This window comes from Microcaecilia unicolor, chromosome 4, assembly GCF_901765095.1.
Source record: "Microcaecilia unicolor chromosome 4, aMicUni1.1, whole genome shotgun sequence".
NCBI lineage: Eukaryota > Metazoa > Chordata > Amphibia > Gymnophiona > Siphonopidae > Microcaecilia > Microcaecilia unicolor.
In genome coordinates this window covers 96,245,565-96,270,592 of record NC_044034.1, presented here as the reverse complement: position 1 = coordinate 96,270,592, position 25,028 = coordinate 96,245,565, and the positions used below count along the sequence as shown (strand labels likewise).

Here is a 25,028-nt window from a genome sequence, read left to right as displayed (position 1 = left end):
CACTACTTATAACATGAGGACAATCCTACCTGAATATGCACAATAGCATGCTATGCCTCCCTACACTCGTTTGGAGTGCAACAATATTTTAATAAGTTGACATTAAGAGAGTTTTTTTTTCTTTCATAAAAACAATTTTCAAAGTAACAGAAGAAAGAAAAAAATATTTTACACCTAGTTCATAGACACAATTCAGAACCCCTGCTCTAGGTTCTTACAAGTGCTACTTGCTTTGATCTTTTCCGGCAGGATTGTGACCTGCCTTTAACACTATCATCACATCTAAAAGGACTTATATGGTTTTTAAAAGCTCTTGTACATCATATTCTATGGATAATTCCTATTTCAGTTCAATTAATGGTAGCATAACCTATAAAGAACCTCTGAAACACATCTTATGAACCATATGTGCCCCCCCCCCCCCCACAACCTTTTTAACTTGGTATACTACAGCAGATCAACTCGTGATAATGCATAAAACATGTCTGTCTACAATGCTAAAGAATGCACATACAGTCTTGAGGAAGACACTTGCAGCTTCTCTGGACACGAAGAGGTGCCAACAGCCAATCAGGAAAGAATGGATGCCCCTGCAACCCAGACCAGCGAAGGAAGGTAGTCACTACTACCATGCTGTAGAAAGACACGTTCTTGGAGATGATGAAAAACTGAATGGCACAGCCGTAAAAGAATAACCAGCTCCAAAGACTAAAAATCCCCAAAAACTAAGAAATCAAGGACTGCCCCCCCCTCGGGGGAAAGATCCTGGATCAGAATGGGAAAGACCAGCACCAAATAGATAGCTGGGTAGAAAAAACTACCTGTTCTGACCCAGCACGTGTGCTAGCAAGATGGCTGTTTAAGCCCTGCTAGCAGCATGAGAGGCATGTCCCGGGCATGGGAACAAGAAAACAAGGCTGCATAGGCACTGCCGCGGGTACGCTGCAATCCAGCATCCCCAGCCGGGGAAAGAATTGCCGCTGCACCTCCCACCAAACCGTGGAAGCAGCAAGCACACTTCCCAGAAACAACACAGAAAGGAAAAGGGGAAGACTCACCCTGAGGTGACAGCAGTCCTGTTTATGTCCCAGGGCAGCTGCAGACAGACCGCCATCCTCTCCTTCTACAGCCCTGATACTGGGGGTGCCAGTATCGCTCCTGAAGTAAACTGCAGATCCAAAATTACAATGCCCCAAACACATGGCTTCTATTTTTTTTTTTTTTTTTTTTTTAAGAGCTGATCTTCCATAGCCTGGAAGGAGAATGGAGAACAGCAGGAGAGGGCAGAATGGTAGGAAGGGACTTGGAGTGACCAGGAATACCCCCTAAAGTTGGCACCACTCAGTTGCACATCCCATTGCTCTACTAAACTGGCAGACCCAGAATAGGAGCAGTGACCAGATGAGGCCAGGAGCTTGTGAGAGCCTGTCCATCCGCCTGCTGGAAATAGAGAATACTGAATGGCCAGGGAGCATACCTATATGACAGTGCAATTCATCGCTCTCTATCTCCAACTGCAGGTAGCTGGACACAACACACAAGTCTCTGGATTCATCTGCTGCTGACGCTTTTTTTTTTTGTAGGGCATTAATGATTTCATTTGCTAAGACACACTATTTGATGAAGCAATATTTAAATAAGAAAACACTGATCAGGGATAAATAAGTGTAATTGAGTTTTTCTGCTGTAACATAGCACACGATTCATTTCTTATAACAATTTAAATGTCCAAAAAACTCTCCCTCCTAAATTTTTGTACACAAACATTTTTGTGTAATTTTATTTAGTGAAAACTCTTCTTTCTTTGCCTTTTTCTGATTAACAAACTAAAGAAGAGGGAGTTTCATCACTTCTGCTCTTATAGAGCAGTAGAATTTAATACAAAATGAAAGATCAAACGAACAGAAAGGGTATGCCATGATTTCAAACTTCCCCTCCCCTTTGTCTGTTCCAGCCCTTGTCTCTACTAACCTCTGCTGCTCCTGCAAAGGAGAAGATACTGCAGAAGATTTCTTTTTGCTCGAGGAGGAGGATGCTTTGGGACTTGATTTTCGTTTTGGAGATTTACTAGATTTTCGCAGTGATGGTGACATCTTCGATCTAACCACTTCAGGAGAAATCTGAACATTAATGTTAGTTTTGTTGTTTTTAAGGAAGAAAAGTTATGATAACCTGTACCACAAATTTGTTTCCTGGCATCTACTTTCATATCAAAATCATCAAGCATTCACAGTCTCCTTAGATTACAATTACACTTGACAAAGTATTTACTAAAATATCCTTGAACAAGATAAAAGGAATTTTTCAATAAAGGCTTTTTCCACAGTCATAGAGAGAATTCCCTTTTGAAAAAGCTTAAGAGAATTTTATCCATTACTCGAAGATACATTTGGCGTTAAACACATAAGGGTCAATGTAACAAGTGATTTTTAACAACTTTTTATTTTATTTCCATTTTTAACTTTTAGACCGCACCTATTCTAATGCAGTTTAAGCCTTAGTGGATGCTCTTTTTTTTTTTTTTTTTTTAGTGAAAGCGTACGCACCACAGGTTTTTGAGGTCTTTTTCCCCCAAAAAATCTTCTGATTTGTGAATTATTTGCAACAGTGTATTCAGTGTTCCACAAGTTATTTTGAGAGGTATAAAACAGCGCCATTCAAAATTATAATTCCATTGTGGAAAGAATATGAAGAGGACAAAGAGAAAGGAAAGGAGGGAGGGTAGAAGAGCTCAGAATCATCCATGCTAGATCCCAGCTCCAAGACAAACTTGATCTTTTCTTCATCTCATTCTGGAGCTGACTCCTCTGTGCTATTTCTGTGGCTCCAAGCCAAATTGGTCTCACTACCCACAACTGTACACCACTACCATAGCCCTTACAGGTGAAGGGGGGCACCTACATGTGGGTACAGTGGGTTTCTGGTGGGTTTTGGAGGGCTCACATTTACCACCACAAGTATAACAGGTGGGGGGGGGGGGGGGGGGATGGGCCTGGGTCCACCTGCCTGAAGTGCACTGCACCCACTAAAACTGCTCCAGGGACCTGCATACTGCTTTGATGGACCTGAGTATGACATTTGAGGCTGGCACAAAATAGATTTTTTTTTAAGGGTGGGAGGGGGTTAGTGACCAAGTAAGGGAAGGTCATCCCTGATTCTCTCCGGTGGTCATCTGGTCAGTTCGGGCACCTTTTTGTGCCTTGGTCCGTAAGAAAAACACGACCAGGTAAAGTCGTCCAAGTGCTCGTCAGGGACGCCCTTTTTTTCCATTATGGGTCGAGGACGTCCATGTGTTAGGCACGCCCAAGTCCCGCCTTCGCTACGCCTCCGACACGCACCCGTAAACTTTGGTCGTCCCTGCGATGGAAAGAAGTTGGGGACGCCCAAAATCGTCTTTCGATTACATGATTTGGGCGACCCTGTGAGGAGGACACCCATCTTCCGATTTGTGTCGAAAGATGGGCGTCCTTCTCTTTCGAAAATGAGCCTGCTAGTCTCTCCATTTCCAGCCACTGGTCAACAGACATAACCCCATAGATTCTGGACTGGTCTGGTATGGATGCTAAGGAAGTAGTTTTAGATTAACTTCTAACTGCTGTTTTACAATATGAGATTTAACAAAGAGATGGTGATGATAATGATCATCATCATCATTATTTTTTATGGGGTTGTAAAGAATCACAATGTACAAGAGGTATGTGTTTTCTCTCTTCAATGAAAGTTTAATGGGCAACTAGTCTCTAGGGAGTTCTTTGTGTGTTCAATGAGTGGTTTATACTGTGCTACAGTGCTTTATTCTATGGTACAGAAATCTGTACATTAAACACTAGAGACAGGGTTCTTCTACAGAAAAGTAGGCAAGAAATGGAGCTAGGCAGTGACCACTGGGTTGTCCAATTCTTTGGAATGTCTTGCCTTTAAAAATTAGAACTGAACATGATCTAACTGCATTCAGAAGGAACATCAAGACATGTCTGTTTAAGCAGGTTTTCTTTTGGAGTGAAGTAATTTTATAGTTTTATACTGGGTCCAATATTCAACAGGAAGCAGGCAGTGCAGTTAAAGCCCACTGCTGGCACTGAACTCGGATATTAACCATATATGGCAATCAGCATTGAATTTCCAGTTTCATTTTTGGCCACCAAAAATTAACCGCAAAAGCCTATACTCAGCGCTAACCAGTTAAGTTCCTATGCAGTTAAAGACAGGACTGCTATTTATGCAGTCCTATTTAACTGCTAAACCCAACACTGAATAGCAGCGTTAACCAGTTGTCTTTCTTCTGCTGAATATTCACAGTTAGCCAGTTAAGCATTATATAAGCGGTTAGCAGTCATTGCTGACCGGTTAAATAGCACTGAATACTTGGAGGGGTGGGGGGGTAGACTTTTAAGTTCTAAAAATATGCATAATGATTTTAGATACTTGTATTTTGTGTTTACCAAATATATTCATACACCTTATTAAAATCTAGATGGAGTACAATAAAACAAACACTCATTAAAATGACAAAATACATGATAATGCTATTAAAACATATCAAAAATTTAACTCTAAAATTAGCATTCATCTAAAGTTTTCCTCAGAAATATTTCCTCAAATTATTACTTTAAAAGGAGTGAAGCCTGTGAAAACTGGGATGACTTTAATCAGTGAGATTTGAATTAGAGACTTAAGTATAGGTATTGTTAAATAACTTCTGGTTTTTAAAAGAGAAAGAATGTAATCAGATGTATTATTTTTAACTAATATTGGACAATAAGTATGTTTTCAATGAAATGATTTGACTATACACCGTATTGGCCTTGAAGAAGCCAACCAGATGATCAATGTGGAATAATGAATTAGACGAGTAATATCTGGGGATAATCAGGTTTAATACCATGGGGTTTTTTTCAGTTTACTGTTTAATTGATCTCCTTATCTTGTTTCAGTCTCCCTATTTAGTGGTCTAAGGAAGAGAATAGAATTACCTGACTGAAATAATTCCTACATATTACTTTCTCTGTATTTCCAGCAAGTTGTTTTATCGCTTGTAAAAATTTAAATGGTTATAAATAAAAAAATTTTAAAAAAATTAGCATTCATGTGACAATATACAGAAAATCTTCTAAACTACTACTACTACTACTTAACATTTCTAAAACGCTACTAGGGTTACGCAGTGCTGTACAATTTAACATAGAAGGTTCTAGTGGTAAATCTTTCCATAACTGTGGAATAATTACTGAAAAACAGAGTGGAAACCTTATAAGCAAAACCAGGAGGAACCACCAGTAGCTCCTGTTGGCTTGAACACAATCCTCATATCAGCTTATATGTTATTATGTCTGATATTTGTGATCCGCCCAGGATATCAGATGGCAAGAAACACAATTTAAATAAAACCAATGGCAGCTCAGCTTTAAAAATCTGATCTCGCTTAGATTTAAATTGAAATAACTCGTTACACCAGAGGACATAAAAAGAGGCTGTACACATCAGAGGGACATGAGGACTTACAAAAAACAAAAGCCAGAGAAACACGTAACACAAGGCTAGTGCTTAGTGGAAGCACTTTAGGACAGATTTTTTTAGCTTTATAGAAAGTTATTGCCATAGTTCCTGGTCACACAACATTAAGGAAAGGAATGAGTTATTGCTAGTAAAATATTTTGCCCAATACAAACTAACCTCCTTTTTTATGACTATTTCCTCTCTCTTCTCCATGTTCTCTTGTTCTAGCTTCATGAGCTCTCTCTGGATCTTTTGACGCTTCATTTCCAGTGATAACTCATGGACATAATCATAGTTAACATCACCATTATCAGAGTCTTTAATAAAATGAGAAAATAAAAGATATTTTTACTTAAAAAGAACTTTATAAAATAAACTTCATCATGTCTCCAAGAGAAAACAAATTGCTAACAGATTTCTTGAATGACAAAAACAGCACCAAAAAAAAAAAAAATGATGGACCAGAGCAGAAAGCAAGACTGCACAAAACAATGTGGAAAACATGGTGTCATTTATACTAATACTTACTGGAATGCCTAAATATAATATTCGTGTTCTCAACCCAGGACACATCCAGCCAGTTAGGTTTTCAAGGTATTCACAATGAATGAGACAGATTTGCATACATTTGTTATATTTCATGCTCATATCTACCACCAGCTCTGGCAGATGTACATTCCTAAAACTGACATATTCAAATCACTACAGAAAATAAAATTACCTTTTCTGTCTTTGTTGACTGGCTATTTTTCTAATCATGATGGTCCCAGTCTCTGGTTTATGCTTTCCTCAGTAAAGGCCCTCTTGCTGTTTCTCTGAAGTTAGGAGGATGTCTCCCCCAGAGACATAGCAAGAAGGGCTCAGTGGTCACAACATATCACCCCTAGAGCAGCAATAAGAGGAGCTTAACAGCCCCAACGTATCACCTCTCACCCCAGAGAAACATCAAGAGAACCTCAGCAGCTCCATCATATTATCTCTCAGTGGGAGCTTGTATGTTGAATTTCAGTTGAATTGACTTTATTATTTCTAATCTGTCCTTATCCAGAGAGGAGTACAAAAATACATACACAAAACAGCTTAACGAAAACATAATAATATACAATCACAAAGAAGAATATACAGCAAAGTGCCAGTTCAGCAAGGAGTCCAAGCAATCTGCATCTATCTTTCAAGCAGAACTATCATAAGCTTTATACAAAAAAAGATCTTTCAAACTTTTCTTAAACGTAAACAAGCAGGTTTCATTTTTAAGCCACGACAGGCTATTCCACTCAATGGGTCCATGAATGGAGAATCCAAATGCACATGTCGTAGTGCTGGGCTGCCAAACCTCTCTTGTTGTTTCTTTGAGGCTTCCACTCCTAGAAAAACAGAATAAAGGACTCAGCAGACCCAAAGTATTACTTTCCAATCCCAAAGAAACAGCAAGAGAGGCTTGGGAGCCCCAATATACCACCTCTCAACACCAGAGCAAATAACAAGAGGTGCTCAACTGCTCCATCATATTAGCTTTCAGAATATCAACTCCCACCTTCAAAGAAACAGCCAGAGGAGCTGCCACCTGAACTTTGAGAGAATTCAAGAATAGCTCTTGGTCAAGATCATCCTGAAGAAAGGAAAGAATCGCCAGAACATCAAACTTTCATGAGGACAGTGTCCTCTGGCCACACCAAAACTCTAAGGACTTCCAAACCTTAACAAAAGCCAGGGAAGTGGAGGTTTTCCCAGCCCATAATAGTGACTTCACCACTTACGCCAGGTAACCTTTGCACCTCAAATGCCATCCCCTCAAGGGCTAAGCCATAAGCCAAAAAGGGCCCAAAGTTCGCATGATGACTAGACCCTGGCATAACAGACCATGTCCCCCTGAAAGAAGAAAAGGCTGCTCCCACAAGGAGCCAAACCAGATCCGCTTAAAACAGTTGCCTCGGCCAGTCTGGCATCATGAGTTTCAGCAGGGAGGGGTGCTCTGCAAACCTGTGCAAGACCCAGCCTACCAACAACCAGGGAGAATAATGTACAGAAGTCCCCAAAGGGTCTAAGCCTGCAATAACACACCAATCTCCAATGAGACCAGAACAGACCTGCAACTGGCAAAGGGAAAATATGTCACATTGTCCAGATTCCATGAGGTTGAGAACTGGTATTCCCCAACAATTCACAATGAGCCTGAATGCAGAATCACTCAGGCCACATTCCCTGGGTCTAGATCTCAGTGGCTGAGAAAATATGCATGGACATTCTCCACCCAGAAATGTGCATCACCAAGAGAGCTGAGAGACGGGCTTCCACCCTAACAGCAAATCTCTAGCACCACCATCTCCCTTCTGGTTCTGCCATGCCTGATGACATAAGCCACTGCCGTCATATCACCCAAGAAGATTCGGACTGCCTTTCCCTGAACAATACGAAGAAAGCCCTATAGTGCCAAGTGAACTGCTCTGTCCTCTTGACAGCTGATGGACCAGGAGACTTGCTCTGCTGACCACACGCCCTGAAGTGCACAGTTCTAACAATGGACACCCCCTCCCCCCGAGGTAATAGCCACTGTCCACTGTGGAACCACCAAAGGAATCCCCAAGAAGAAACAAGTGGAGTGATCCCATCAGGATTGTTCTTGCCTGAGGGAGGAGGGAAGGGAGAGGTATATATCAAAAGTCCTGGGACCTGGAATTCCAGCGTAATAGCAATGCTCTCTGAAGGGTGCACATATGAACTCACCCCCAAGCAACCACCTCCAGGGCAGCCACCATCAACCCCAGCAACTGGAAGTAATCCAAACCCTTGGGGGCCACTTGGGTGCAAAATTCTTTTTTTCACAACTGAAGCTTGGAAATTTTCTCCAGTCTGACAGATGCCCCAGCGGTGTCACAAAACAAAGCCCCAGGTACTCCAGATCAGCCTAAGCTCTCTTGCAACCAGATGACACACGGTTTTACCACCCGAGAATTGTCCATCAAATCAGCTTGAATCAGCCAGTCATCCAAAATAAGAATGCACTTGCAATCCCTCCTTGTGGAGGAAAGCAGCAACTAGCACCATGACCAGGCTAAATGGAAAGGCTCTAAAATAAAAGTGTCTGTCCAACATGGAGAACCTTAGGAACCCCCATGGTTCAGGCAAATTAGGTTAATGAAGTAGAAATCCATAAACTCCCCCAGGCAGACCAACGTGATCACTAAGTGGAGGATCTGTGCGAACATGGGGTACCAGCAAAGCAGAAATGACCCCCTTGTGGTCAAGGATGGGACAGAAGGGCCCCCCCTCTCTTGGGACCTCCTCCACTGCCACCAAACTAGATAAAATGAGACAGTGTCCTCCACTGCTGTGCGCTTGGGGATAGAGCAGCAGGGGAAAACCATAAAGGCATCGGTCACGAAACACCTAACTACCCGCCTGGTGTTACCACGCAGCCACTTAGATGGTCTATCCCCAGTATAGCTCAGGTCCGCTTGTGCTCTAAGCTAGCACCTGGGCGAGTCTCCCGCTCCCAAATTATCCTCAGTGATTTCTAGGTTACTGGAGGCCACACTCCCAGTGGTCCCTCAGTTCCCAGAAAGCACTCACAGACCCAACACACAGACCACCAGGTTTCTTTTATCAGTCCAGATAGCAGAGTCAACAAACAAATTAAACATTGGAACAAAATAGTGAAATAGCAAACAATAATAGGTAACTGAAATATGGATCAAATATAACACTAACTAAACTTCTGCATACTTCCTAGAAAGTACTTGGGGAGACCAGGACATATAAATTCACCGAGCCTCAGCAAAGAGATCTGTCTCTCTTTTCTCCCGGGCTAAGACTGAACTCAAAAACAGTAAAAATCAAATGAGATGAGCTCCTGGCCCAATCAACAAGATTTCAGATATATACTGCTTCTTGCCTCCTGTTTGTGTCAAATTAAAGAAAAAAACACTCAGTTCTCTGTAACAGCTTTACAGCAAAGAAACACCACCTGCTGGCCAAATAGTTTAAGTTTCTAAATTTTTGATATACCACCTCTTTTGAAGCACAAATCGAGGCGGTTTACATATAACTATTCAGGTACTTGCGATGTCCCTGGTGGGCTCACAATCTTAAGTATATTGTATGTGGAGCAATGGAGGGCTAAGTGACCGACATCTTCTCAAGGCAACAGATAAAGCTGGGCCATGAGCCTGAAACCCGGAAGGACCAGGCCCGAGCTCTCCCACTTCTTCATAACCATTTCCGAGAGAGCTCAATAAAGAGGAAAGATAGGGTGTGCTCCCCTGGGGTATTTGTGAACATCCGGAGGATCTCTACCACCTGATCAATAAGGGTGGGCAGCTCCTTCCTCCTGGAAAACCACACCATAGGAGAATCACTTTACTCCCCCAAGGACACCTCCTCAGATTCCAAGGAGTCCAAACGAGTGGGAGAGGGCACAGACCTACAGTGGGAGAGCGCTGGAAAGTTATCCCCATTGACCACCTTCACCTGCATGCTTGGGGAGGGGGTAGTGTGGGTGAGCGAAGATAAGCAGAGGATCTAGAACCTGAGAAGAGGGGTCTTGCGGTCCTGATGTTCCCCCAGGGAAAAACCACTCAGATCTACTCCCTTCCATGCCACCAAGATCCTGCCAAGCCCTTTTAACATGACAGCAGACAGCATAGGGCCCAAATCCTGAGTCAGGAAACTTGTGGGCCAATCTGGATCGGTGTAACCCATGCCTAAACCAGCAGGAGTCTGCCCAGAAAGAGCCACGATCAGTTCCAGCCATGATGTCCCTGCTGACTCTAGAGCCCCCTCCCCGACCCACACATAGGCCCTGCCCCACAATTGGGGCACTCGGACCCAGATACTGCTGACTTCTGACAGCTGCTGCATGAGTATGCCAGCCCCCCCCCCCCCCCCCCCCCCCCCCCCCCACTAGGACTCACCCAAATCATGAAGGATAGGAAGTCCCCTCCGAACCTGCCGACCACCACAGCCACACCATCCCCTCTGGAGCTCAGCAGTTTCGCTTTCCCTGAAGTGAAACTGCTTTCTCTGCATACCTGATCTCTGCTTCCCTCCCGCTCACCCCCATACGAATCTTTATGCTGCAGACAGCAAAGTACCTGTAGCCAAGTCAAGCCAAAATTGTTTAGAATTTAAAAAACAAGGGGAAAAAAAAGGCTACAGAGGGTGAAGGGACCAGCCCAGCCTTGGCAGGCAAGGGCCCTGTAGGAACTGTGCCAGCCTGTGGGCAAGGGTGCCTGGCCATGAAGGCTAAATGGCCTGAGCTCAACCAAGAAGTGACCTGTACACCAATCCTTGGAGACACAGATGGCCCCCCTAGAACTCAACCAACAGAACACCAGCTATGACTTGGGTCTGTTGAAATCGGGTCTGTACAAAACAACAAAAAAAAGCAGCTGCATTAGTTCAACCTGCATCATCTACTGAAGGCAGAGAAATACTGATTAATTCCAAGTTGTACCTAATGCTATACCAGTGATGTCACTTAAAACTTCCTCTACCACCATCTGCTGGTCAGGGGATATAACCCACTGGTGTGGACTGGACTAGCTGGATGATAAGTCTTTGAATAAGCTCAATATTAGGAGTTTAAAACTGAATTTATTAACCAGTTTTCCCCAGTTCCCACCAAAAACTCTTCATCTAAAAGGCTGACTGCAGCAATAGAACTTATGAGTGGGGTTCTAAACCAGTTAGTTAGCCTTAAAATTGTCCAGGTTATGACTGAAATCTCAAATGTTGTGCATCTGGGAAGCAAAAGAGAACTTTCCTTTCTGTCTCCCCAAGCCTGCTCTTGCTTTGCTGTAAGCAGCGAGTAGAAATTCTTGAATACAGGCACTGTCAACTGTGGCTAGAGATTCAAACAAGGCTGAAACCCCTGCTGAAGTTACACTATGAAAATGCAATACAGTGCCGCCACTCCCTACTGAACTTCTAGTTCTAAGACCTTAGTCTTCTTGATAAAAGCGAATACAATGGCATCTACACTGAGTAGCTGCAGTTCTTCCTTTTCGGCAAGGAGGCATACCATGTGGTTCAGGTTCAGCCCATCTTGAATGTGACTGTTTGAAAAATTGCAGCCATGTTATGAAGTAAAATGTATTCAGATCTTTAATGCATTTTCTTATGTCTGGCATCTACAGTATCTGTGCCCATGGTGCAGAGGATCTGCTTGAAACGCGGTCATATCAGGTAGCTGCTCAGGCAGTTTAATGTGAAGATGTGAGAAACTGTCTGTTAGAGATTGGAGAAATTTGTGGTCCACTTAAGACTGCATCAAGTACACCAAGAAAAGTGTTTAACTTATTAACTTTTTGGTTATGCTACTTATAGAAATGATATGAACAATTTAAGTATTTTTTATAGTTAATCAATTTTTAATTCCAAACTATAGAAAAGATTTGACTGATGATTAGACTGAATAACTAATAGTGCTGAAATAAGCTTTTGCTTCATACATGATGGTCCTTAAAAAATTTGCAAGTTCGTTGGAAATACACATTTGGCATTGGAATTGAAAAAAATAGCTTCAATAAAATAAGTCTTCACAGAAAGGGTAACAGTTGCATGAAACAGCACCCTCCCCCCCCCCCCCCCCCCCCCCCCCCCCCCAGTAGAAGTGGTGGATGCATGAACTATATTCAAAATTAAGGGGGAAAAAAAATATTGTGATAAGCAGAGAGAATCCTTTATGTTTTTGGATGGGAGAGAAGGAGAGAGGACAAGAGGGATGGGTTGGTAGTGAAGATAATGCAGAAGATCAAGAAGGGAGTTCCACATTGCTACAGAAAAAGGGAAACAGAACAGACCATAAGGTCTATTTGTTCTGTTACTGTTAAGGTGTAATTTCTTAATCTAATGCTTCCCAAACCTGTCTTGAAGACTTCATTTAAAAAGTAAAATGATACTTATTTCCAAGTCATCAAAATTGCAAACAATTTCCTCTAATCGCCTAACATGGCCATGTTTTGCCCTACTAGGGCTGCATCAGGGGCTAAACAAACAACCAGCAGGAGCAGTACACTATTTTCCCTATCTGGTTACTCAATACAGCACTAGAAACTAGCAAGAGGTTTGCTTTTACAAGCAGCACTTACAGCAGCCACAGCAACACTGGCATACAGGCTGCTACAAAAGCAAATAGCTTCCCCAGGATGAATTAAGGCCAAAGCTTCCTGAAACCTATCTATTCTTACCATCTCTAGGTGTTTCCCATTCTGCATTTTCCTCTTCACTTTCTGGTGTTCTCTCCTTTGTAATTTTTATATCTTCTTTTTCTCTCTGTCTTCCTCTTGAAGGCTCTTTCTAAAAGATGAAAACATAATAATGAAGGCACATAAAGGACCTGAACGGTCCATCCAGTCTGCCCAACAGTCAAACTCATTATCAAGTCATCATTAAACCAACAATGAATGTGATATAAAAATACATGATTATTGTCAAACAGTAATTAAGACACTTGCAGAAGTATGACTACAATAGGTTTACAAGGTGGAGCTGGGGTAATCTGCCTGGAGTAACCACTGTTAATGAAACAAATTTCGAACTGCATGGGGGAACCAGATATTTTGGACAACAGCTTTACTAGTTTTGGCAACTCTGTGGATTAAAAAAATTCCTTGATAACAAGGCAAGAAAGGTCACCTAGGACTTGCACTATCCCCCCGAATTCTATATAGCACACCTAACAATGAGCGTAACTTAACTGACCTAACAAGATAATCAGCATGGATTACAGGTCTTAACAAGCAATAATGAGCACTAACTGGCACGGATTACAGTTTATGTGCACAACTTGCTAAGTGTATTATGTAACGAAGTGCGCCAAACTTCTAACACGCACAGGCAAAAAGGGTTATGGGCAAGAAAACGGACATTTCGTGGGCATTCCAAAATTTACGCACGTGGTTATAGAATATGGCCCAGTGCACCTCAATATACACACCAGGATTTATGCCACATTTTCGTTGGTATAAATGGATGCACGTAGTTTTAAGCAATGAGATATCAACTAAGCGTATTTTATAATCGGTGCCTAAATCTAGGCAGCGATTATATAATATGCTTAACACTAATTTCAGCGCCAATATTTTAGGCACCATATATAGAATCTCCTCCTAGATGCATAAAAGCTGTTCTGTTTTCTACGGGAACTATGTAGCTCTCTGTAAGTCTGTACCACGTATTTTCCAAAACTCCCATACTTTTGTCACGAGACAAAGAGAAGTGAAGAAACCAGGGCAACATGCAGTCCAAACTCATTGCATCGTCATATGGTACTGGAAGAAAATAGAATAGCTGTTCCAGAGGCCATCAAACCTGAGCAGAAAATATAGGGGAGATTGAAAAAAACAGGACTGAAGGCCAGCTTGAAGGGGTTGAGGGTAGAGATAGGATGGGAAAAGCTGACTGGTGGAAATGAGAACTGAGGCAGCTGGGGTTTAGACGGAGAAGAGTGTGAAGGGGATGGCAGCCATAGACAGAGAATGTGTAGGGTGGATATGAACAAGGAAAGAGACTGTGGAGGAGACTTTCTTTTAGTTATACGAGTCACTCTAAATGTACATAAGCAGCCAGGCTGACCACATCAGAGAAGGATGCCTCCAGACCAGCTGTGACATATTAGGGTATTTGCTGTTTACTTTGATCGATGACTATCTTGACTCTCACATTGCAGGGTTTTTTGTTTTTTTTTTACAAAGTGGCCCCCATCAGAAAAATAGTGACAAAGACTACCTGACGATGATCAGGTCTTTAAACTATTTCTGGATAGCAAAGGTACTGAAACTGAAGATTGTACTTCTCAGCCTAGTAATATACAGAACCAATTATTGTAACTCCCTTCTAGCTGGTGTTCTGCTCTATAGACTGAGGAATATTCAACTTCTTCAAAACGGACAGCACCCCAAGACCCCCCCCCCCCCCCCCCCCCCCCCACCACCACCACCACCACCGCCACCTTCTGGCTGAGCAACCCATAACTTCACAATTAAATTAAAAAAATTATTAAAATGAGCTTATCAGGCTTTTATACAGGTTTGCCTTCCTATCTCAACTCATTGGTTATCCAAGTTTATTAATACTTGATATACCGCCTAGGGGATGTGCCAGCAAGGCGGTTTACATAGCCAAAAAAAAATCAATAGAAAGGACCGGAACTACAATAAACACAGGAAAGAAAACTGAAGAAAGGGATATAGGAAATGACAGAGGTTAAAGAATAGGCAGGGAAGAATGCCACTATATAGTCCGATTTGCACCAACAGTCAGCTGGAATCAAAACCAATAGTGAACAAATGGGCTTTAAGTTGGGACTTGAAGGTGGGCAAGGAAGTCTCCACCTGCAGAGCCAGAGGAAGCAAATTCCAAAGAGTGGGGCCCCATCACATTAAATATTCAAGAATGTGGAGGAGTGGCCTAGTGGTTAGAGTGGTGGACTTTGGTGCTGGGGAACTGGGTTCGATTCCCACCGCAGGCACAGGCAGCTCCTTGTGACTCTGGGCAAGTCACTTAACCCTCCATTGCCTCAGGTACAAATAAGTACCTAAGCCGCATTGAGCCTGCCACGAGTGGGAAAGCGCGGGGTACAAATTAAAAAAAAATAAAAAAACCAGCCACCAAGAACGCTGTCTTCAGCATAAAATCTTTCAAGAAGGCCTTCCGGAGTGGTTCAACAGGAGGTTCTGAAGAGCCCAAAGGACCAAATTAAGGTTCCACTCTGGGCACTGCATACAAAAGGGAGGCCACAAGTGGCCTGCTCCCCGCAAGAATCAAACAATACCCAGGTGAGCTGCAAGAGATGTCTTCTGTAGCTGGCCCCTAAAACAAAGCCACAATCTGAACTTTTAGACAGCCAAACCCAATCCTTTCTGAAGGACTGCAGAAATTCTAGTATGTGCGCAATCTGAACAGAGGAGGGAGAAAGACCAAACTCCAAACACCAACCCTCGACGTCCTACACACTCTCGCCATGGATGTAGAGCATTTCAGAGTCTGTAGCAAGGTAGTAATGACCGAATCAGAATACCCTTTTCATCTCAACCAAGCCCTTTCAATGGCCAAGCTGTAAAACCAAAGGGACATGGATCCTCCATGAGCATCAGATCTTGCTTCAGTAGGCCATGTACCTGCAGAAGATGGAAAGAACTCCCATCCAGCAGTCAAATAAGGTCCACATACCATGACCTCCGCAGCCGGGCTTCGAGAATTATTCAACCCTGGTGCAATGCAATCCTTTTCAACACACAGACTACCATGGGCCAAAGAAGGAAGATATACACAATATATGCGTCTCTGGCCAGGGTTGCAGTAGGACACTGGTCCCGCTGTTTCCAACAGCATAAAGAATTTGGGCACTTTGGCATTCATTTTGAACACCATCAAGTCCAAAAGCAGAGCGCCTCATCAGTCCACTATCAGCTGAAAACCCTGGCTGGATAGTTCCCATTCTCCCGGGTCCAAGGAGTGCCTGCTGAGAAAGTCCACCTCCACATTCAAGGACCCCACAAAGTGAGCAGCCAACAAGAAAGTAAGATTTTTCTCTGCCCAACTCACAAGGCAGGCCGCCTCCACTGCCATCGGATGACTGCAGGTCCCACCTTGATTGTAGAAATAAGCTACCACCGTCACATTATCGGAGAACACTCAGACCGGGGCACCCCGCAGAAAGGAAGTGAAGTCGCATAAGGCATTCCGTACTGCCCTGAGCTCCAACCACCAAGACTCCTGTTCCATCCAGGTGCCCTGTGCCAGATGGAGCTTGTAATGAGCTCCCTAACCCAACTTCCTAGCGCCCATTGTCACCACCTCACATTGTGTTATTAGAAAGGGAGCTCCGATAGTCAAATTCCTGGGGGACAACCACCACTGCATAGTCTGTCTGGCAACCAGCATCCAAGGAAGATGAAGGTTGCACTTCTGTGACACCGGAGACCAGCGGCTGAGAAGAGATTCCTGTAACAGCTGCATATAAGCCCTTGCCAATGGCACCCTTTCCATCACCACTGTCATTGACCTGAAAACCTAGATGTAGTCCAAGATTCTGGGCCTTCCTTGAATGAGAAAATGATCTGTTGAACCAGCTTCAACCTCCTGCGCTCCGTGAGGAAGATCCTCTCCTGTGCTGTGTCAAATAGAACACCCAGATACACCAGCAAAAGTGGGACACTCTGAGGCAGCTTTGAAATCTAAGACCGGATGAAAGGTGCATTCCTTCTTTGGAGCAATGAAGTAGATGAATTCTCTGCCTTATCCCTGTTCGGCCTGGGGAACTGGAACAATGGCTCAGAGTGCCAGAAGGACTCTACAGTGGACTGAACTTTGATTACCTTGGATCCCTTTCGACAAGACTGCAAGAAGAGGAGCAACCGGGCAGAACACCAGCTTGTAAACTTCTGTAAGAATATCCAGAACCCACTGGTCCTGACATGATTTTGGCCTGAAACTTCTGAAGATATCCTCCTACCAGAGGAAGAGAAGAATGGACCAGCCTTGCATCATTGCAAAGCTCTGGAGGCATTGGGCACTCTAATATGAGAGGAAGACTTCCTGTCCGCAAAAAAGGAAGATTAGTGTGCCTGAAGCAGGACTTCTGACCAGTTTAGACTTAACCCCCCCCCCCCCCAACCTATCTTTTACCTAGCTTTCTATCCAATAATGGAGTTCTTTTTCCACCCTCCCCCATTCTATTTCTTCTCTCTCTTAAATTTAATTTCCACTATTTCTTATGTATTTTTGTACTGTAAGCCGCATAGATATTTTTCGATGTTCAGGATAGCAAGTCTTTAATAAAGCAACCATATTGCTGATGACCAAGTAAGTACTGTTTGCTGTCTCAAAATCAAGATCAAGAACCCCCTCCCTAGGGGTTTTCAGCTGTGGCTTAATTTCCCCCAGTTCTTTCACCATGTTACTGAGATCTTCTCCAAACAGTCACTTGCCCCAAAAGGGCAATTTAACAAACCTGACTTTGACACTGCATCCGCTGCCTAATGCCACAAACCAGAGTTGTCAATGTGCCATCACAGTCAAAGACATACTGCGGGTTGTAACATGTCATAAATAGCATTCACCAAAGAAGTCCAACCTTGCTTCCAGCTGGGTGTTATTGCACTCATCTTGTGTTGCTGACTGCTGATGCCACTTCAGCTATGCTCTTGCCACAAACAAGCTGCACATGTCGAATGAAGGTCCAAAGAGGCCACTTCAAAGGCTTGTTTCAGCGAGCCTTCTAGCTTCCTATCTTGTAGGTCACTTAGGGCGATGCGCTCTTCCTTCTTTGGCCCATGGTAGGCTGTGTGATGAAAAGGATCATACTGCACCAGGGTTGAATAATTCTCGTAGCCCTGGATTGGCCATGGAGGCTGTGGTACGCAGAACTTATTTGACTGGTGGATGTGAGTCTTCTCCATCTTCCGCAGATACATGGTCTACTGAAGAAAGGTCTGGTGCTCATGCAGGATCGGCTTGGCCGTTGAAAGGGCTCAGTTGAGATAAAAAGGTTATTCTGATTCGGTTATTACTTCCTTGCTTCAGACTCTGAAATGCTTCTACCCTGGGACGTTGCAATTTATCTTTCTCATCCGGAACTAACGGGTAGAGGCGAGCCATGACTCTTCCCACTCTCAGCCCCACATCCACTGAGATCCATTCTGCTGTAATCTGGTCATGAATATCTGGATTCATCAGGAAGACCTTAGAAGGACCACTAAGACCCCTCATGACTGACAAAAACGGAACTCCTGACACACGAAAAAGGCAGCTCCTCAACGGAAAGGCACTGCCAGTGCCTCAGAAATAAGAGCATTGAACTGCTCTTTATGAAACAACCTCGGCACTTTTGGATCATCTCCCTTCTTTAACAGCTCTTTCAATGACAGCTCCTCTGAATAGACAGAGGCTACATCAGATAAGGCTGGAGAAGCAGAGATAGCTGCATCTGCCCACACCTGGATATCTAAACAAGATGTCTTAGGAGCCAGAGGGGCAGTGGGGTGAGAAACTGAAGCACCTTGCAGCAACTCCAACTGTCCCTGCTTCAGTAAATAGGCCAAGTGTAAGAGCAATATGAACTGCAGAGAAAACAAAGATCCTGATGTACTTGAATGCTCTGTCGAGTCCTGAGGCTGTAAAATGGCAGCTGTGCTCTGTGCATAATCAGACACAGGCTGCTTCTCACAGCCAGTCAGACCCAACAAAATGGCACGTGCTCCCATGCTCTCCTGAATCAAACTGCACAGTGGCCCTGCTGGAGAGCCCAAATACTCCAGTGTATTCAGATGAGGAACAAAATTCGAAGATGTGTTGCTGACTGTTGTCCCGCTGGATTCTCAGCTTGCACGCACTGTAATGGTCCCACAGTGGGAACACTGCTTAACTGCCTCTGCAGGAATTGCCTTTTTTTTCTTTAAGGTTGTTGTGCTAGAAAAGGAGAGGTCCACAGGAAACAGGGGAAAGGTGAAGGGAGGGAAGAAGTAAATTTGCAGGGCACCAGAGAGAGGGATCTGAAGATATGCAGACTCAAGCCATCCGCAAAGCACTCAGGACCAGAGGCTGAAAAGTGTGTCCATCCACCTGCTGCAGACAGAAAATACTAAGGAGCTGGACTGGATGCCAAGAGAGGTGTCTCGGCTCAGTTTTCAGTTCTCTACCTGGAATAGTGGGAAGCTACATAAAAGAAGTGGGGGTCTTCCTTCAGGCCTGATTTTTACAGTGAAAGGTGTAACTTTCAAAGCTCAGTCAGCAAAGGAATTACGGCAGATTCTCCAGTTGAAAAAGAGTAGACCACCTTCACCAGTCTCCAAATGAAAGTGCGTGGTCAAGGGATGCAGATTCTCAATTATCAGATTCTGATGCCTAACATACTGGTCGCTGTTCTGCTCCAGATCATACTTGAATACTTTCTAATTCTGACTGGTGTTCGAGTCCATTTCTAGATCTCTGAACATATGTTTCTAGAATTAGCACGTTTCATATCTGATGTTTGTATTTGATGTTTGTTACAAGTTTTATTCAAGACTAATGTTCTATTGCAGATACAAATGTAAGGTTTGTGGTTTGTGATGATAACTGTAGTGTTTTTGTTTTCTAGTTGGAATGGGGGGAGGAGGATAAGAAACTTATATGATATTTAATTTATGCCTAGGGGGTTGACAAGACACCACCTTGAGATATTTTCAATCACTGGCTGATGTGGCTTGTGGTGGGGGCGGGGGGAAAAAGTGCTTGGAGAATACTTCTGGGGCTATGTCAAATCAAATAATTGTGAAACCTGGCTCAGTGGGTACGACAGTGCCTAGAATCGGGACCCTGAACCATGGAAGAGGGCTTTATTTATAGAAGGAATTGAAAAGGTTGCAACTGGACATTGCGTTTATTCAGGAAATGCATTTTACTAAAGTGGGAGAAAAAATTACTGCAACATAAATTATACACCCAAATTTATTGAAATTCCAGTAAAGAGGGCAAGAAAAAGAGAGAAGCTTTAATTATTATTAGTCACAACCAGATGTTCTCTGCCCAGGAGGTAGTAAAAGATCCAGAAGGGAGAATCCTTCTTATAGGTGAACTGTTTGGCAAAAGGTATCTCTGATGAATGTATATGTTCCTAGTAACTCCAGAGACTTTTTTTGGCAAACTGTAAGAGGTTTACTAGAGGAGAAAAGCCAAGGACATAAACCTACTGGAAGGGGGGAGGATTTTAATCTTACAATCAATCCTGTTTTTAGATTAACAGGCAAGGAAGACAACAAGAGGGGACCCCAAAATGTTTTTCTTATAATGTTGCATGATCACAAAATAGCAGATTTGTGGCATACCAAATACCCCAAAGACAAACAATTTTCATTTTACTCTGTGGTTCATGACTAGATTAGATGTATTACCAGGCAATTCTTTCTGGTTGGATAACACGGATGATATTTATATTGAAAATGCCATTTGGTCAGACCATGCTCCTGTATGGGGCAAATCTACTTTGTCTGATAGGAGGGAAGGGAGGTCATATTGATGATTAAATGGAAACTTTTTGAGAGATCCTAAGATAAAAGAAGATGCTCAAAAAGAGCTAGATCAATATTTGACTAATACGAAGAAGTGGTAACTGAGCCAATTTAATGGGAGGGTCTTAAATCAGTCATCCGAGATGTCCTTGTAAACAGGGGGGGGGGGGGGGGGAGTAAGAAAAAAAAGTGGAAAGAGAAAAGAGAGAAATGTCTTTGCTATGTCAAATAGGGGAGCTGGAAGTGGTCTATCAAAAATCTAAATTAAAGTGGGATAGAATGTGACTTGATAAATTAAAGGGGCACTTACAGTCACTTTGCTAAGTTCTATTCAGTTTCATCTAAGGCGGGCACAGTAGACTTTTTTTTTTTTTTAATTTGGAGATAAAGCCAGACATTCCATATCTTAAAAATTAGAAATGATAAATGGGAGTGTTTATTTAAGGACGACCAAATACAGAGGACGTTCTTAGAATTTTACAAGAAATGATATGTTAAGGATGATGATATCCAACAATATTTTCTAAATGTTTCACTTCCCGAGTGGAAGAGGAGACTACGGAAGCTTTAGATGCAGAGGTCTCTCCAGGGGAAGTAGCTGGGGTCATTAAGAATCTGCCAGGGGGTACATCCCCAGGATTGGATAGATTTTCCAATATTCTTTATAAACTCTATTCAGGTACTTTGTCCCCCATTCTAGCTCATTTTTATAACTCTTAAGAGCAGGGAAGCAGATATTGCAACATATTAAGATGACTGGGATAACAATCCTGTGTAAGCCTGGACAGGATAGTATGAGTTTTGACTCATAACACGCAATTTAATAAATATGGATTTAAAAATTCTGGCAAAGTTGCTGGCTAATCAGCTAGCACTCTTATCACCTTCTCTGATTAATCCAGGAAAGTCTGGCTTCCTGCCTGGCCACTAAATGATAAGGATAATACAGTTAACCTGTGTAGGCACCCATGAAAAAATTCCAGTAATGGTACTGGCAGTGGATACTGAAAAGGCATTTGATCACATACAAAGGCCGTTTATGTTTGCAGTCCTGGATAAATTTTGTTTTGGGAAGGGATTCTGTAAGTGGATTGATGACCCATTTTATAATCCAATGGACGATTAAGTCCCAATGATCTTAATACATGTCAATTTCCCTCTGGGTAGAGGTACTCAACAGGGGTGCCCACTATCTCTGTTATTATTTGGATTAGTGATGCAGCCACTTGCTCAGAGGATTAGGGATATATTAGGGGTTCAGGTGGGCACTGTAGATCATGAAATATCATTATTTGTTGATGATGTCATTCTTTTTATTTCCCACCCTCACTTGTCTATCCCTGGTGTTTTACAAGATAGGAAGGCTTATGGCTCTGCCTCCTGATTTAAGACCAATATTGACAAAACTCTAGAGCAGGAGCAGGGTATCCGGGAACAAATTAAGAGTAATTTTCCCATTAAATAGCAACATTTAAAATATTTAGGGGTAAAAGTTATGGTTAGCAGAGCTGATCTATTTCAGGCAAATTACAGCCCCCTGCTATATCAAATTAAGGGAAATCTCAGGGACTGGAATAAATTTTCTATTATTGGCTGGGTAGAATAGCGATCATCCAAATGAATATTCTGCCAAGGTTTTTATACCTATTTCAAGCAGCACCTATATCTATAGGACTGCATACCCTTGACCGATGGCAGAAAATGTTGCTCTACTTCATTTGGGGTGGGACAAGACCTAGGTTATCACAGTCAGTACTTACTAAACATAAAGAGCCAAGTGGACTTGGGATTCCAAATTTAAAAGTTTACTATTTAGCAGCACAAATGAGACATATATGGGATTGGAGATGGTGGGGTTTCCCATGTCTTATACACAGACAGAACAGCACTACCTAAAACAAGTGAAGCTCTCTGGAGCTCCTTGGAGGTGTGTAGGAACCTGGTTGGCTTCCCAAGATTGCAAACCCTTTCATTAATCAAGTTTTACAACTATGGATAAAAAAGTTACATATAAGATCATGGGGAACAAGTAGAAATCATGGCTTACGCCTATAGTTTTGCTTATGAGTGGGATATTCCGACCTACACTTAAATATTTTACCATGGGCCCATCGGGGCTTATGGACTATTAATCAGTTATTCTCTGCAGAGATTATGAAATCTTTTGCAGATTTCCAGGCAGAATTTGAAGTAGGCCCCTCTGAATTTTATAAATACCTTCACATTTGTCATAGTGTTGCTACTCAGCAGTACAGAGTGCTGATTCAGCATCAGATGTCGCCTTTAGAGGTTTTATGGGAATGGAATACAACATCCACGGGTTTAATTTCTGCCTTACATAAGACGGTAATTCAATATGGACTAAAAAATTTAAGTAATGGCAGACTGGGAGCAAGATCTAAGGCAGGAGTTTTCAGATAAACAACAGAAAGAGACTGTGAAAAGGGCTAACCACTTTTCTATTTCAGCTCATTTAAAAGAGGGTAGTCTAAAGATGCTGATGAGATGGTACCTGACCCCGCAGCAGATGAACAAGTTCCTGTCAAATTATGATGCTCATTGTTGGCAACAACATGGGGAACTGGGCACCTCTTTACATCTGTGGTGGTTCAGCCCATTGGTAACAACCTTTTGGGACCAAATCCAAATTTTCATTTGCTCAACTTTGGGAATTTCGGTTCAATTTACACCTAAATTGTGTCTTCTCAAAGAAAAAAAGGGAATTGTTTCCAGGCTTGATTGAGGAGATATACCTTGATACAGCACTAGTTGCGAAACATGAATTCATGTCGGTTTTGAGATTCCCGAGATGAATGATTGAATGATTTGGCTTTGGATAAAGCAGCGAAATATGAAGAAGAAATGTGCAGCAGCACGACACTCTGAAGCTAAGTGTTCATTTGAGTATAAAAGTATTAAAAAAAGTTTTTAAAAAAATTAAAAATAGGCTATATTTATTTATTTATTTATTTATTTATTTATTGCATTTGTATCCCACATTTTGCCACCTATTTGCGGGTTCAGTGTGGCTTACAATACATTGTGAGTCATGGAATTACATTGGTTACAATATGGTTATGGGTTATATTGAGAAGAGTTATGGGAAGACAGTCGAAGTCATACATGTTTTGGGAAAACAAGTCAAAGTCAAACATAGTTTGGGAATGGAACAGTAGAATGTAACAATGGGGAAGTGATCGGCGATAGAACAATGGCGAGAGAACATTAGGGTATAACAGTTCCATCTGTGGGTAGGGTTTTAAGTGTGGTGAGATTAAGGGGAAGAGAGATCAGAAGAGAGTGTATTGCCCTATCTCTGTTAGTGCGTAAGGACTTCATATGTTTTGATTCTTGCCATAGCTTTTCTCGAAGAGGTGAGTTTTCAATAGTTTGCGGAAGTGGGTTAATTCATAAATCATTTTCAGGTTGCGTGGTAGTGTATTCCAGAATTTTGTGCTTGTGTAAGAGAAGGTTGAGGCATGTCATATAAGAGAGTTAAATTAAATTAAAAGAATTAAATGGATCGATGAGGAATATCTGCCCACCATAAAAAGTGCCTGGCTCACGTTATTAGCCTGTGTGGTGGTGACAGAGGTATCTGAATGATCCTATACAATAATACCCTTTAAGTTTATATTGAAGATTTTGAAATAATTTGAGAGCTGGGTAATGCTTTGAGATTCTCAATCTTTGTGGCATTGTTTATTAACATGATCAGGAGCAAAGGATTGTTAAACTGTATATATGTTGCAAGAGTTATTACAGCATCCAAATGGAGACAGAATAATCCTTGTACTATTACTAGATGGTGCCAGAAACTGAGATAGCTTTTTGATAAGAATAATTTAACAGCTCTATGTAATGAACGTCAAATCTATAGGAACACTCTTGGGAACTGTTACAGAATTGCTTGGATTTGGGGAGAAGGTGTTTCTTGATTAGTTTGGATTAGGAAAGGGATGATGAATAAGACCGAAAACACTATAATGCCTTTGTATCACTCCATGGTGTGTCCGCACCTTGTGTTCAGTTCTGGTCAACGTATCTCAAAAAAGATATAGCAGAATTAGAAAAGGTTCAAAAAAGAACAACCAAAATGATAAAGGGGATGGAACTCCTCTTGTATGAGGAAAGGTTAAAGAGGTTAGGACTCTTCAGCTTGAAAAAGAGACGGATGAGGGGGAAAGGAAATGGGACTTGATATACCGCCTTTCTGAGGTTTTCGCAACTACATTCAAAGTGGTTTACATATATTCAGGTACTTATTTTGTACCGGAGCAATGGAGGGTTAAGTGACTTGCCCAAGGTCACAAGGAGCTGCAGTGGGAATCGAACTCAGGAGATATGATTGAGGTCTACAAAATCCTGAGTGGTGTAGGAGTAGAAGTAAATCGATTTTTTACTTGTTCAAAAAGTACAAAGACTAGGGAACACTCGAGGAAGTTACATGGAAATACTTTTAAAATAAATAGGAGGAAATATTTTTTCACTCAACGAATAGTTAAGCTCTGGAACTCTTTACCAGAGGGTGTGGTAACAGTG

The 25,028-nt window shown here is 42.3% G+C and overlaps 1 protein-coding gene across 2 annotated transcripts in view; it reads right to left on the bottom strand.

Annotated features, from left to right (window-relative positions):
* The window catches only part of ZC3H13 (zinc finger CCCH-type containing 13), a 215,599-nt gene that overhangs the window by 163,233 nt on the left and 27,338 nt on the right, over positions 1-25,028 (bottom strand). For both annotated transcript variants that reach the window (XM_030200507.1, XM_030200508.1), the window contains exons 5-7: positions 12,684-12,792; positions 5,674-5,813; positions 1,972-2,120 (exon numbers count right to left, since the gene is read on the bottom strand). In XM_030200507.1, coding sequence (XP_030056367.1) covers positions 1,972-2,120; positions 5,674-5,813; positions 12,684-12,792 — 398 coding nt within the window. The remainder of the gene's footprint in view (positions 1-1,971; positions 2,121-5,673; positions 5,814-12,683; positions 12,793-25,028) is intronic.